At 47.1% G+C, this 16,140-nt stretch overlaps 2 protein-coding genes across 2 annotated transcripts; one reads left to right on the top strand and one right to left on the bottom strand.

The window, feature by feature from the left end:
• Positions 1-22: 22 nt before the first annotated feature.
• Positions 23-911, top strand: N7481_005578 (non-canonical purine NTP pyrophosphatase; the record flags this gene model as incomplete). The annotated part of the gene is made up of 6 exons (XM_057264797.1): positions 23-187; positions 248-321; positions 417-561; positions 627-663; positions 720-781; positions 837-911. 6 exons carry the CDS (start codon positions 23-25, stop codon positions 909-911), a joined length of 558 nt encoding a protein of 185 aa, XP_057122517.1.
• Positions 912-5,598: 4,687 nt separating this feature from the next.
• Positions 5,599-15,154, bottom strand: N7481_005579 (membrane morphogenesis protein VPS13; the record flags this gene model as incomplete). Its single annotated transcript, XM_057264798.1, has 2 exons — positions 5,599-5,636; positions 5,698-15,154. The coding sequence occupies 2 exons, from the start codon at positions 15,152-15,154 to the stop codon at positions 5,599-5,601; spliced, it is 9,495 nt and encodes a 3,164-aa protein (XP_057122518.1).
• Between the last annotated feature and the right edge of the window lie 986 nt (positions 15,155-16,140).

Here is a 16,140-nt window from a genome sequence, read left to right on the forward strand (position 1 = left end):
TACACATCAGACCTTATCCACCATGAAGACGTGCACGTTCGTGACTGGTAACGCTAACAAGGTTATCGAGGTAAATGCTATCTTGGGAGAGAAAATAGCGATAGAGCCGCGTGCATTTGACCTTCCAGAAATCCAAGGCACGTTGGAAGAAATCGCAATAGACAAATGTCGACGTGCTGCCAAAATTGTCAGAGAATCATCCTATAGATTCCCGTTGATATAGTTTCTGGTTTTAATTAATTTACAGGTAGAAGGACCGGTAATAGTTGAAGATTCTGCATTAGAATTCAATGCGATGAACAAGCTTCCGGGCCCTTATATGTGAGTATACCAACCTTGGAATAGAAGAAGCTTTTGCAGATACTAGAATATACCCCACTGATATTTGGTTATCTGATACTTCTTATAAAAACCAGAAAGCAATTTCTCGAGCTCCTCGGAAATGATGGCCTCAATAAACTGTTGCATTCATATACCGATAAAACGGCAGAAGCCGTGTGCACATTTGCATTTACCACAGGGCCTTCTATCGACCCTATCACCTTTCAAGGAAGGCTCAAGGTTTGTTCAAAACCGCCATAGATAAATTTTATATTGGCTCCGGTTACTCATTATCTATACAAAAGGGCCAAATTGTTTCTGCAAGGGGGCCACCCGTGTTTGGTAAATACCGTTTTCCATCGATGAACATATTCGAATTTTCTACTAATGCACATCAGGCTGGGAGCCAATATTTGAGCACGAGGGTGAGACCCTTGCAGAAATGGCACACGAGAAAAAGGTATGAGATTTTTCAAACTATTCGGGTATGATAATTGAAACTAACTTTGGCCTAGAATGGACTGTCCCATCGTTATCAGGCATTACTGAAATTCCAAGAGTGGCTGGCAGCTCAAGAGCTCGATATTTAGAATATACTAGACCTGCTCCAACATATTTCTCAGCTTTCAAATTCTTCGATAATACGAATTGTATAAATGTAAAAGCAATTTGGCACCGGTGTTGATTCCTTCTAGAGTGACAAAATTCTTCTTAGTACAGCTAAAAGCGTGGCTTCGCAGTCAGTCTCGACCATTTTGCTGCGCCATGCTATGAAATGGTCTGATGGACTAGAATAGCGCCGGACTTGTAAAACTTTCTATAATCCTCCCATTCAAAGTAAGGGTCTTCATAGTCCTGACCGTGCCCAGCCGAGGACACTGCGATATTCAACCCGAGGATAGTTCTTATCCGGATCGCAGATATCTTCCACTTCCCCCCTCCAATTCCGGTGAAAATGGCAAAACGTCCGTGCCCAGCGAGATCAATCGTGGAAATTGGGATTGAAGGAATGACTGTATTGAGCCATGCATGTGGGAGATGAGCTCCTGGATATGTGGCCTTATAGTAACTCAGTCGCGGCTCTAACCTCTCCGGTGGCTTTATATCAGGCTCCTTTGGACTCGAGTCGTACTGGAAAATACATACTCATAGTTTACTCAAGGATGGCCTCCAGTATTTAACTTGGCATCGGAGTTCAGAGCAGAATTCGCCTTCTCACTGGATAACGAATCAATATTTCCTCAATCCAGAGTACGGTGTATCATCCTCGAAGTCGAAATATGTTGCCATAGTTTCAGTCATCTTGGCAACCGTAAATCCGACTCATCCCCACCAGGGTCCCAGCTGCCGAGCCACGCCGAGTCAATTGATTGAAATTTCATACCTAGAGTCGTTGGAGAGCTATCCAAAGCTATAGAGATATCCCACGCAGTTACGTGGCACTCTGTCTACTAGGTTAGCGTGGATAAAAGAAAAAGAGCTAGCAAGGGTTGGCTTTTGGAAGTGAAATTGCATTAGATTATGTCGCTTACACATTGAGATCAACCATCAGCCCGGAGTAATTTAGACCAAGTCAAGCTGGTGGGAGGGGGAAAAAAGAGCAAAAACGACAGCTGGCGGATTTGAACCGCCGCCTCCGAAGAGAATTGATTTCTAGTCAATCGCCTTAGACCACTCGGCCAAACTGCCTTTCTATTTAAGAAAGCCAGACTTAAGCGACACATGGAAAACTTGGTTGAAGCTAGAGAAAAAGCAAAAAACGACAGCTGGCGGATTTGAACCGCCGCCTCCGAAGAGAATTGATTTCTAGTCAATCGCCTTAGACCACTCGGCCAAACTGCCTTAATAGATAATATTGGCGAAGAAGCATGTCTTACAGAGATAAACTGGAAAATTAACCAATTACCGCTTCTCTCCTCCCTTCTTTGATATAGCAGCTAATACTTATTCTAAGTTATTCATAACTATGATATTTTGTAAAAAAAAATAAAAATTATATATATATATATACGCCCTCTTTACAATAACCACATTACTAGTACTAGCATGTATTAATATAGTTCTACAGTATTTATAATTCTTACAGTATATCACACACTAATTTGGAGGATCTAGTATACTACTCCTGACAAATATATATAGTATATGTATATGAATCTTGAACCTTTAAAGATATACTGACTTGAACACTCTACTAGATATATGATATAGTTTGCTCTATTCCATAGAGGATAGACAAAAAGAAAAAGAGCGGTTGCTAGGGAAACACTCGATCAAGCAGATATTAGACTGTACGCCCGGACGGTTCCAAACTAATAAAGTATCATAGCCCTGGCCGGGGAAGGCTGTTATCTAGGTATAATGCAGCGATTCTGATTCAGGCTGGCAAGTCTTAATGTCATTGCGAAGAGATGTAAGTAGTACTTGTCACCGGATATCAAATTGATAACCATCCTTGGTTTATTCGATCCTTAAGAAGTATTGACATACCTACAGCAACACCCCTCTCCAATATCGAGATGCAATTATAATACAGTTCGTCTCTGATTGTGAAGAGCTCAGGTACGCGAAGATCAAAATACATCGAAACGAAGATCAGGCAACATGTAGTAACAGATGATAAAAGCAATGAGCTTAGAGAACAGAAGAGGAAGAAGAAAGCAGGAAATTGGCACAGGTGGTTAATGATAAGGCAACCGGGCAGTAATAATATAGACTCGTCACAATGATTGCGATATCCTGGATGAATTGGGAAGAGTGTAGCGAACTAGAGTTGTTACTATTGTATTGTTGATGCTTTGTGCGGATGGCATCCACTTAGGCATCCACAGCCTGCATCTGTATTCAGCTTTCGTCTCTTCTTCTTCTTCTTCTCCTCCTCCTCAGGGTATTACCTTTGCCAAACCGCTACTACTAATCTGCCTGGTATCTACATATATATTGATCTGTGATATCTAAGTATCCTCACATTATAATAGGTTCCGGTACTCCCTCGAGTACTATATGGGCACGCCCTGACACGGATACAACTCGATAGGCCAAGCTTTGTTAGTTTTACCTCAGAGACCCCGTAATTTTTGTAGATTCACGAATAATGCTATCTTCGTCATCCGCCGCGATAGAGGTCATTTCCAACCTTTTTTCCCATATTGTCACTTTGTCACCTCATCAGTTTATTAATCTGTCACCTTATTGATTTATCGCTTTATAACCCCATCAATCACTTCGTCATTTACATCGCCCTTTCGCCTTCTTCTTATTTTGTCCTACCTATTAATCTGTCGTTCCATCGATCTTATTTTATCACATTTCGCTCTTTTGATATGGATCTTAATCAGATTCGTGCCAACCCTCAGGGACTCAATACCCTCCAGTGTTTAGTTGATACCCTTAAGAGACTTCAGTCATTCTATCGGAAGCAGCAAGTACAAGCCAACCTGCTGCACGGTCATTCCCAGCTTCCCACTCAAGCTCATGCTCAACCGTCTCAACACCCGAAACCTCTGCTTCCTGATATATAGAAGCTTTCACTTGATACTCAAGCACTTAGAGATGCCAAAGATCAATTTTCCTACATCTATATTTAGCCTGACATCGCCAAGATCGCTGCTTTTTCAAAGATCGTCAGCTCAATAACAACATTCGCAATCGACACAGCTCAACCTTCCTCGTACTACACCGAGATCATCCAAGCCGTTCAGCAGCTCGCGAGCTACACTGGCACACCCCCCGCTGACCCTTACAATTCGACCAAGCCTGGCAAAGGTCGTGGTACCAGCAATGGTAATATAGGTGGTGGTGATCGGATGGATATTGATTCAATTGAATACGATGATGAATAAACAAAGCCTTAGGACGCTGCCTTTTTCCCCAACGAACTAGAGTCCTTACTATTGTATCCGTGCTGTGATGGTATCTGCCCGTGCCTAGCTTTTGTTTCTTCTTCTTCTTCTTCTTCGCTCTTTCCCTTAAGCTATTACTTTCGTTGAACCGTTACTATACGCTACCTGATCTGTTTCATCGTATCTTGATATATGAGTATCTGAGCATCCTCACGTATACTACCAGCAACAAAGCATGTCTGAGACAAAACTATGACCGTTGTCCCCGCTCTAAATTAGTATAAACTGCACCTTTATAATTCATATTTCAATGACATTACAGGCCGTTCAAAAGCATGCAATTATTATAAAACCTAGTACTGTAGCAAGGAAGGGATCAACAATACAATATTGACAACTCTAGTTCGTAAAGTAGACAACAATATCTGTATATGTATAGTTGTGGTTCCTTATTCTCCTTCCTAGCTTACCTTCAAGGTGAAGGTGAGAGCAAAAAACGACAGCTGGCGGATTTGAACCGCCGCCTCCGAAGAGAATTGATTTCTAGTCAATCGCCTTAGACCACTCGGCCAAACTGCCTTTGAATGATATTAGATTCAAAATTATGGCTATATGATCTAATCGCTAGAGTAGTGTTGAATATTGTGCTTGTTGCCTTACGAAGATGGCATCAATTTAGGTATCTACCTTGGGTATCCACCTGTATCTAGCTTTTGTCACTTCTTCTTCTCCTCAAGCTATCTATTACTTTCGTCAAATTAATACTACTATGTTGCCTGGTATCTACTTATATATTGATCTGCGAATATCTCAGCATCCTCATACTCAGAACCGAGTACATGTAGTAGGCACAAGTTCTTGTGAAACAATTCAGTCAAATGATGTCAAATTATAAATTATTGATGATCCGGGCGACTTAGCTTCCGACGGCCCGTACAGTCCAAGTTCGTTGAGTTGCATAGCTCGATCCTAGTTGATTACTTGTAGAAGCCTTAAGTACTCGGTATTTCCCAGTACCCTTCTGGATCCTCTTAGCGGCGAGCCTGCGACGAATTTAGGGGGGGGGATTCTATGAAGAGCCCTGAGATTACGGACTAGAGACGAATCCGCTTATCAGAATCTTACAACTCCTACTACCTATCTGGGTGGGTACTTCTACTCACAATATTTTATAAACCCTCTAAAGTATATTGACATTCGCTTTGTATACGTATGGTGCGAATAGGTAGGATAGAGACGGACCCAAAAAAGGAACATAAAAGCAAAATGTGCAGAACGAACTATATACGTGAATTGAAGGAGAACATTCTAATTTCCAACAAAACAACCGAGAGAATAAAGTGAAGCGAGTGGCTCTCCTTCTTTTGTGCGCTTTGGCCCAAATGATGGTGTGGCCTATTTTCATGACATCGTTACAGATCGGCAAGGCGCCTGTCTATCCCCGGTTATACCTTTCATTGAATGCGTTCACCGCTGCGAAAATAAATTAGTTAGCATTGGGAAGTCACGGTAACTCAGGGCATTCAGTACATACCAACGGCAATTTGTCTGTAAAGCCAGTTTCGAGAGCTCTCATCCTGAACAGGAATGAAGGGTCCATTGGCACCACCCTTGAGTGTAATACTCATTCCCGTGCGTTCCTTGGAAATGGTCTGGATGTCCTTGAGGCGGATGTCCCACTCCGCATCAAGCTTCTTCGTACGCACGAGCATAATTCGGACGTAGGTCAACAGGACCATGATTTCACGACCGGGAAGCTCCAAATGGGCGATGTAGTCCTCGTTGAAGAACTTTCCGTTCTCGGTCGTTTTGAGCCAAAATTGGCCAAGGGCTTCGCGTTGTGAATAGGGACGGACGATGCCGTCGATACCAATGAAGCGAGTCAGTCGTACACGATCCAGGCCCTCGGCGTCAAAGACTGTGGTGGTGTTGCGGACTCCCTCTGCTAGGTTCGAAGCAAGGTCAAAGGCACCAATTGCGGGCTTAGTAGCCAGGCCGATAACACCCTTTCCGACACCCTTGAAGAATCCTGCGACTCCCTCCTTCTCGGCGCCCTGTAGAGGATGACGTGCCAAGCCACCAATGCCACTCGCTAAACTAGTAGCAAATGCATTTCCACCGGCCGTGATACCGTAAAGTGCATGCTTGGGACGATTACGAGATTTGGAGAATCGGCGTTGGTCCTGGAATTCCTTGTCCAGGGTCGCAGCGGTCAGGCCCTTGGACATACTTCCAGTGAGCTTCGCCATACTATCGGAGAATCCGAAGACCGATTTCTTGACGAAGCTTGTGGCACCCTTCGCGATTCCAACGCCAAGCTCTTGCGGACGGTCGGTCATGACAAGACCCTGGTATGGCTCATAGAAGATGTCAGCCACACCAGAACTGATGTTGTTGAACAGACCAACGGGGTTTCCAATAAAGTCGGCAGATCCAAGAATCACATGGACTTGACGCAGGAATTCTTGGGTGTAGTGAGCGCGAACGTTGCCGAACAATCTTCCAAAAGAGACACGAGCATTTTCAAGCATCAAAGCGTTCAGGCGAACTGGTGCATCGTTGACGTTGCCCATTGACATTGTCATGACATTGACAACAAACATCAGGGGATTTGATGGTTGCATGGTGTCTTCGACATTGACGCGTTCGGTCCGCATGAATGAAATATCGAGCTGCATGGGCTGGAGGTGTAGCAGTTCAAAGTAAACATCCTTGCCGGCGTCATTCTGTTGAGGCTCAGGGATGTTTAGGTCCCCATCACAAAGAACCCCCTCCTGTGGTTCAGACCACGAGGCACCGGGAATTTTGGCGAAGTCTAACATAGCAAAAACAAAGTCCTCGTCCAGTTCAAGTGTCATCTGCTGTAGAAGCAAAGTGGCATACTTGATGTACAAAACACCGTACGAGTCGTCCTTGACTCTGGTTATCATCGCATGGAAAATAGGGTGGGCTTCCATCTCCTTCCCAGTCTTGGGAACCACACTAGGGTATAAAAGGATAGGGAAGATACCACCGTACAATTGGTTGTCAATCTGGATCCACTTGATGGTTGTGTTGAGGGTCTGGTAGATCTTTGACTCCCGGTACTTGATTTCGATTTCGCGGAATGTCAAGTAGAGCAACTCCTTCAAGTTCTGGTTGATCAAGGAGATACCGATGCCACCTAGGCGAAGTTGAGCTTTGAAGTTGACATCCGAGTTCATCTCTTTAACTTCAAATCCAGTGCTCATGCTCGTCTGTGATGACTGACTCTTCTGCTGCTTGTACAGACTCTTAGAAGCCTTAAAATTAGACAAAACAAGAGACTGCGTGGGCCCATCGGCAACGATGTTGATATCGATGATTCTCTGATACTCGCCAGGTTGTCGGGGTGGGATTCTCATTGGGATCAAGTTGCCAATTTCAGCAAGTTTGATGCGTCTTTCTTTTCCTTGGCAGGTGAGGGTGAGAGATTTGTTCTTGGTAGCGGGATAATCCCACGCGTAGGGCATGACGCTTCGCGGAGGAAGGCGATAGCGGATAGGCTTCCAACTAGTGGATCGGTCTTCCTCATCATCTTCCACGTTGGGGTTGGCTTGGTAGAAGATAAATTCCGTGTCACTCTCGTTACGCATCGAGAATGGCCAGTTGCGAGTCTCGAAGCTAAAGTGCAAGAACAGAGTGGCATTCTCTAGAATGACATCAACCTTGATCAGCTTCTGTCGTTGGTTGGCCTTGGCCAGTTTGATATGAACGGTTCCAACATCGGCTATGTTGAAAGGAGAAGACCATTGGTTGTTGACACCAGGGAAACAGAGGCAAAGCTGTTTATCTGCTGATTGCCGAAGGAAGTGAAGTGGAACTAGCTCTCCACTCTTGATCTCGAGAACACTAGATGAGCCGGGTTCGCGAACTAGGAGATCCTCATTAAGCTTGCTCTTCAAGATGAACCTTGGCGCGATCGTCACTACCTTGGTCATCTTGTACTTGCCCTCGCCCTCGACGACTGACACACCGGAGTGGAACTCAGATCTTCCCTGTTTGTCCGGGAAAGCAACCTCAAAGGTGCTACCGATAGCCTCGAAACTTTGCGGTTTGCTCCAGGCCGAATCGCCAATCTTCAGAATGGACCGGTTTTTCTTGTCTTCCGCACCATATGAGTACATGTAAGGAAGAGCACAGCCTCCCTCTCTTGGGTCAACTCTCATTCCTTGGCCTGCGGCACTGCGCGCAGACTGTAGGAAGGCCTTGCTCTGGATATCCATGGGAAGTCCAGTCTTGTTCAAGATGAGGTATGGGCTGTAGACAGACACCTTGAAAGCGCCCCCACTGTCAGGAATGTTGAAATAATGAAGCTTCAACTTCAATTGGAGGCCATGCTCATCTGTTAATGACAGGGTATGCTCTCTGCGATAATCCTGGGCATTGCCGTTGACAATGGCAAACTCGCTTTGTCGGAAGACCGTGTCCTCTAGATCGATGCTAAGCAAGAGGAGGTGGGACAGTTCCACCACATGCACAGGGCTCACGCCGCCCTTCCTCAAGAAGTTCGTCCAGTCCTTCTTAGTGTTTTTGTCATAGATGCGATACTTGAAGTCATAGGGCAGGAGATTCTGAATCTCTACAGGAGCAAAGATTCGAATTCTCATGTAGGGATATGAGTTTGTAAGAGAGTCTTTGTTGTCGAAGGTGGCATTGACTTGGAAATAGAATGGCGGAGATTGCTGACCCCCTTCGCTAACGCACTTTACGGTCCGAGTAGGCCGACGAAGAAGTTCCTTCCAGAAGAGCTGCTCGTGTGACCAATCGTAACCGAAACCCTGGTCAGGACGAATGACAACAGAATGAAGATAAGCTGATCCAACAGGCGCCGGTCGCGCATCGCCAGGCAGGATTTTCTCGATTTTCAATAGATGGCCATCGCTTGGGTTGAAGACGCCCAGCTCCACAGGGATCTGGGTGTTGTTCTCCACCAGGAGGGGCGAGCGGAAGGTGATGTACTTAACGTTGTCTGCTCCAAGCGTAACCTCCACCAAGAGTCGGTGAAGAATGTTATCCCGTTTGGGCTTGAGGCCGTAGATAACCTCGCCTTCTCGAACCACGGGAATGCGATTGACACTGTCAAATCCGCTACCCTCAAGCTTGACACCAACAATTCCACCGTGGCCTTCAGGGGTGAGGGTTTCTCGAATGGCAGTGGAGTCTTCGAATCGCCAAGGGTATTCCTCGCCGTCGCTTAGTTTGGCGGCCGGGCCTTCCTCGCCTGCGCTAACATCGGCCCACACTCGAAGGTCAAAGCCAGTGTAGTTGCGGATTCTGTAAGGGGCATCGGCGCCTCTTGGCTTAGAAAGCACATCCTCATCTGTATTGAGGAACTGGAAGGATTTGGAGGCCAGTGCAATCGTGGCCGACGTCATCGTCAACTCCATGGTCTTATGGGAGTAAGCATCAATGGAGAAAACATCGGGATTGGTTTCTTTGGCCATGTGGAATCCCAGCTGCCACGGCTCGATCAGAGGCTCCCAAGCGGATTTCGAGAAATTGTAAACATTGAGGAAAGTCTCGAAGTGTGTATCAACATTCAAGGTGGAAGACCAGTCACGAACGTCCACGTTGAATTTCTTTACGCTCCAATCCAGTAATGGCAAGTCATGCAAGTCACCAATAAGAATAACTCTAAGGCCATCAATTTTTGCGGATAGCTCCTCGCGTTTCAGGACAGCCGAGCTTTGAGGTGCGATATTCTTGTCAGGCGTCTCAACTGTCTGACTGACTCGGCGACGAGTTCTGTGGGCCAGAGTCGAAGATGTCTTGCTGCCAGATCTTGCTCGTGTGCTCTTGGCATCTGTAATCTTCTTTGCTTCTCCGCTCTCAAGGGGCTGGGAATTTCCAGCTCTCATCTCAGATGCCTTGTTGACGATCTGGGTGGCCATTAGGATATCACGCAAAGACAGCCGAAGAACCAGAGGCTCAATATGCGCCTCGATCGAGGTGAGCGCAGACCCCTTATCTTGTGGACGACTATCAACAGACACTTCAACGGTGAAATCATCTAAGATCCGAAGGCGGCTAGTCTCAAACTTATCCATGCGGCACAGGAACATGCCAACCTTTTCGATCTGCAGAGTCGACACATTCTGATGAGAGATAAGGATCTCCTTGGTGCCAAGGACAATAGCTTCAGAGTGGGGGATCGCCGGGTTGGCTACCATGATAACCTGAGCATCAACCAAATTGACTCGGAAAGAAACCGTTGTCGTTCCAGTCGAGGAATCGCCCGCAGATACTTCAGTTTCGGTTCCCTCAGGGGATGTAGCATCGTCGGAGCCAAGCTCTGATTCTTCGGGAGACTCAGCATCCTCCTCGATGACTTCCACGACCTCGTCTGAAGTAAACGCAGAATTGCTGAAAGACTGCAAGGCAGACAGATAGTCTAAAGCGAACATGATTCGAGGACTGTCGATAGTCAACATCGCAATGAGATGCTTGTCTGGTCCAGGAGACATGGAAACGCTAGCCATGAATTGCTGTTGCACATCATTGTTGATCAGGGACATGATGTTCCTGAACTTATTCGTGTCCTGCTTACGGCTATCTCGAATTGAGAACGAATGAATCAAGAGTTCTGACTCCATGGACCCATCGGTCAACATGCGAAGCTTGACTCTCGTGTCATTGAGGGAGAATTTGGACAGACTAGAATCCTCCAAGTGGCCCGCAGGTTGGTTGTCATTGGCTAGGATGAGCTCCAACCCGACACTATCGACCTTGAAAATCATGTCAAGGCGTACCCAATTCTCCTTGGTCTCGCTGCCAGTTTCTGGGTCGGTCTCTTGGTCTTTTTGCGCTTGTACTGCCTTGGAAGTCGCTTCTCTTGTGGGCTCAGTGACAGATGAGGGCAGAGATTCCATAGCCTCAAGCTCTTGTTGCTCAGCATCGGTGGCGAATGCGCCAGGTATCGACTTCGAAAGGGCAAGCAGAAACTTGAGTTGACTCTGCGATATACGAAGATTGATTGGAGACAGGGAACCTTCGATCTCCATATCTGGACGAGGATTGTTGGTTTGATGTTCCAAATAACATATGCTGAATTCTAGATTGACCTTCTGAATCATATCCAATTCTTCAACAACACCATCTGTGAAATGGAACTTGGACGTGAGGCGGATGTTGCGAACGCCGGTGGAGATCACGTTAACGGCCGGGCTGTCTTTGGACTCGTCCATTGGAACAAACTCGTTCTTGGCGTAAATCTCACCAAGGTGGGCAGTGATGGTGTCCCGCGGTCGGTCGTCAGTCATCACTCTGGGGAAAACAACAATGGGAGTCTTGATGACGATGTCTAGACGCATACGTGAAGCATTCTCCTGGAGCTGGTTCGCTTGGTTCGCAGCAGCCTGTCGAGCAGCGTTGAAAATTGCCTGCATTTTACCAAACTTGACTAGGAAATTGATAATTTTTCGATACGGCTCTTCCAGGAAATTGATCTTGATTGACCCTGACCGCAGATAGACCTCGGAATCGTAGCCTGGGTAAGTGTCGCTCTCAGGGTCAAACGTCTCATATTTGAAATCAGCGAAATTGTCACCCTCAATTGTCAAGAGACGTCGGACATCTGAATCTTCTGAAGCACCCAGGTTAACGTCATCAACCAAAGTCAAGCTGCCAATTCGGGACTGTATGGTCATAGCACGACCAACGAGGAAGATTCCGACATCAGCGGTGTTGAGACTCAAGGTTGCAAGGCGAACACCGTCATTGTTAAGAATGAGAGCAATACTCTTCAAGTTAGACTTGATACGAATCTTCCCGGCTGGCTGTGGTGTTTCCTGCTCATTTTCTGCTTCCTGTAAGACCTTCTCCGACTGTGGATCCTGATCGATTGGCTGTTCAGGATTCGTGAACGTAAGAAGAATGAAATCCAGAAGGGTAAGCAGCGTTTTTCTCGTCACCACAAGGTTAATGGTCGAGACGGAGATATCGAGGTTCATGGCGACTCCTTCGTAGGTTGACTCGAATTCTGGGGATTCGGGTTTCACACGGACCATCTTCAAATGGAAAAGATCTTTATCTTCATCCGCATTGAATCCCTTGGATGAAATGATCCGCTTGAACTCTGGCAGTGGGTTTTCTTCGATGTAATCATCAACACTCAGGGACTTGAGAATGACCTCGGCTACCATATCATAGGGACGCATGTAGAAGTCAAGCTCGAAGCCCTCAGCAACCAGTTCCACCAGCAATTTGTCTTTGAGTGGGTCTTGCGAGTCTGCCCGGAATAGCGAGCCACGAAGACGACCAACGTTAAACTTGAATTCAAAATCCCGGCGATGAATATTGTTCTGTGTATCAAGGCTCTTCTTATGATGCTCTGCGTCACCTTCATGTTCATCCTCATCATCGACAACAGGTAGGTCCCGTTGCGCCGGGGGTAGGAATGAAGCTGCTCTAGCCCGAGTAGCGATTGCCGCTTCCTCCTTGGTTTTCGCTTCTGCCGGACCCGAAGAGCTGCTGGCGTTGTCAAATTGCGGAATCGCGATATCGATCAACTTCATCAGCCCCTTGTATTTGGTGTCAGACATGGAAGCATGCAGCTCCGGCAGGTTTCCGGAGATGCGCGTCCGGGTGAGTTGCGTAACCTTTGGAACAATGCACATTTCGAGAACGAAGTCGACATTGATTCGATCAATAATGTGGAAATTTTTGGACTCGACGGCGGAGGTAAGCTGTGCTTTTGTTGCTTCCACACCAGGACCGATCAGTACTTGAGTGGAATCGAGTTTGATAAGGAAGCGATCGTATAGCAAGTGTTCAAGTTGCTTATAATCTTCCTCTTCGTATTGCTTTTTCTGCTTGGATTGGAGTTCTCGTATGGCCTGTCGGTCGACAAGTTCGCTGTTGACACTTGCATGACCAGCGTCTATGATGAGACACAGCGAGCTTTCCTGTGTGATACTCTCGGGCACGATGATCAAAGGCGCGTGCACATCGAATTGTGCATCAACCTTTTTGTGTTCTTGCAGTGCAAACTCTAAACCTGCTCGAGTTTGCTGCCGCAGACCTTCAACTGTAGCTCCAGCAGTGTCCAGAAGCGCTCCAATTGACTCCATATGCCGCTCGGGTGGTTCAAAGAATTTGACAATTCCCACGAGGAATCGCGGGTTGTAGATGACCTCAATACTCTTCAGCTTAACCTTGACCGCTGAGTCTGCGTCACTTTCGAGGGGATTTTTCTCCAGTTGCAAATGGAACAGGCTGTCTTCGTCTTCCAGGTCATCTGCGCTGGCTTGGGAGGCAAGATCGTCATCGTCGTCGTCGTTATCCTGCTCCAAGGCCTTTTTCGGCTCGGGAATTGAGTCCTTGACCTTGACTATCTGCGGATAAAGAGTCCCGGCAGTGGTGCCATCATACATCTTCAATCCACCAAGATCAAGATCAAGCAGATATGAGTCCGGTCGCTGAAGAGCCTTCGCGCGGAAATTGTCGAAAACAAGTTTCATAACTTCATTTGCAGCGCCATGCGGATCTTGCTTTAATGTAAAGCTACCAGCACGAAGACTCCAATTTATTTGCAGCTTGGCCCATTCCCTGGGAACATCGACACTTTCGGATAGGGCCTTCTTCTCGTCCCAATCAATGGCGTTATATAGCTCCTGTCGCTGTTCGTCGGTCATGGCGGTTTCCTCAGACTCTTCTTTCTTGCTGCCCCAGATCCACTCGCCCCAGCTCTGCTGCTGGGCGGGCTTCTTGATGCCGACGTTCTCTTTGCGAAGCTGGTTGCGAGCCAGCGATCGCCAGAATCGAATATCCTCATAGTTATGCTTCCATTCTAGCTTGTCGAGCTCTTCTGTTTCTTCTGGAGTGAATGTCTCTTCTCTTTTCTTCTTCTTGAACAATTTGATGTACGCGATACGATCATCTCTGCGCTCCTTCACGTAATCCCAGGTCCATCGCCGATTGCGGTCATGAATCTTACTGAGAACTGCATCTCCAGCAAACTTCATCCAGGCACGAGGATCTTCCTTGACCGTGCATTTGGGTTGGAATCGTTTATACTCCTGATGGCGGATGAAGTAATGGAAGAGGTCTACCAGCATCAAAGCATCGCGGTACTGGTTGTCGTCCAGAACAAAGCCCAACTCATCAAATAGCAATCGCGCTTTCATGGCAGGACGGTCATATTTCCCCGACTTGTCCATCTCCAGTCCAGCTCGACCGCTAACGGGACGAAGCATGTATTGATTTCCGTCGCCATTGTCGATGGCGTCGCGCAATTTTGTCATCAAGTCGTCATGGCTGATTCCTTGAGCTTCAGCGCCAATATCGGAACCTCTTCCAGTTCCCAACAGGGTTGCGTCTGTATTCCAGTACACTGATAAGGCACCGAGCACGGCTAGCTTGTGTGTTGTATCGGAGGTGGATTGGATAAAGGTAGGGTTCCACTCGGAGTCAGTGCTGACAGCACTCAATTCCTTCAAAGTCAGTCCCACAGCAAACGGATGGCCAGGACAGGCGATAGAATCCTCGTATCGAAAATGGACGTTCTTAATCGAGATCTGCAGGTTGTCGACGACTGCCGTCACCATGCTTTGGGTAAAGCTTTGGTTTCGTCTTTGCTCCTCTTGGCTCATACCCTCGGCATTGCGGTCGCGCAGAATTTCGGCGCTTTCGATCCGTTCCATCTTCAAGGCATGCGCCCGCCTGTCTTCTTCTGAAGCATCGTATTCCGCATCCTCCTTTGGGGCTGCGAGCAGGAAGACATCTTCGATGTCGACCTTGACAGGTTTACCCCGCAGATTTGACCATGGAATCGATAATGTGAGTTGTCCGAGGTGACCCTCCACAACGTTCAAGGGCAAGCGTAGTTGATCCAGTGCTTCCCGGCGCAGTTCCAGGTTCCGTAGTTTGACATCGCCCGACCAGATTCCAATGTTAAGCTGTGTCGCGTCGAAGTTCTTCACGTACATGCCCAGAAAGCGGTTGAGCAGATTGGCAACTACACCTTCCAACATGATTGCTAGATGGGGCCGTCGACCGGGCCAGGTGGTTGGGCTCGATGGCCGGTAATGATGTCGTTAAATAGGGTGGATCGAGATTAATGAAAGGCGATCTTAACTCTTGAATGACAGGCCTATTAGTGATGCGATTCAATGAGGCTAGTTGAAGGGGACAAGGTAAGCTCTCACAATACCCCAGGACTTCTTTCTGATCGAATCGAAGTAATTTAAGCCATCCAAACAGGGTAGGCCGCACGCGATATCGAGGCGGAGAAACCACCTTCAAGCTGAGCGAAGAAGCTAGGGTCCAGGATGTGTGAGGGTGTTGTGAGAATGACGGGAGGGTGTTGAGGAAGCGACCTAGAGGATCGCAAGTAAATGTTGGGTATGGAAGCCAAGCCAATGGCCCTGATTGCGTGGTTCAAGAAGGGCCGTCCACTTGGTTATCTATTACGCAAAGGCGGCGTGTACGGGGGGGGTAAAGCTGCAGTACGAGGGGCGGGAGGAAAGCACTCCCGTGACTGCCAAGAATGAACCTGGGAGTGTATTCCAACTCTAACCATTGTAGCTACCATAAAGAATACAAATATTTACAGGAAATGGAGACCTCGTTATACTGGCAGTAAAAAATAACATTAGAAATTTAGAGAAAACCATAACAATCGATCCTTAGCATATTCATCTCCTCCGTAATGTCCAACCCCCTCCTGTATTGTACCCGAGTATACGCTTGTTTACTGGTGTGCACGCAGAGTGACATCAGTCCCGTGCAGCTTGGAACTGCACTGAACTATTGCAGTCACGTGTTTCTCACGGCATCTGGGGGGAAATTCCATCGTTCCTGCCTCAGGTGTCAAGTTGCCGCCAGCGGGAAACTGCCATTCAGGTCCCTGTGGCCCACCCGAATGCCGGGCACCTCCCCAAGTCACTTCATTTCTGGATATTCCTATTTGCTCCCCGTCTCGGAAACCTACGGCCTCCCCGACTTCGATCTCGAGTCT

This window comes from Penicillium waksmanii (assembly GCF_028829765.1).
Source record: "Penicillium waksmanii strain IBT 27052 chromosome Unknown utg000005l:1.0-5232799.0:1.0-5237142.0, whole genome shotgun sequence".
NCBI lineage: Eukaryota > Fungi > Ascomycota > Eurotiomycetes > Eurotiales > Aspergillaceae > Penicillium > Penicillium waksmanii.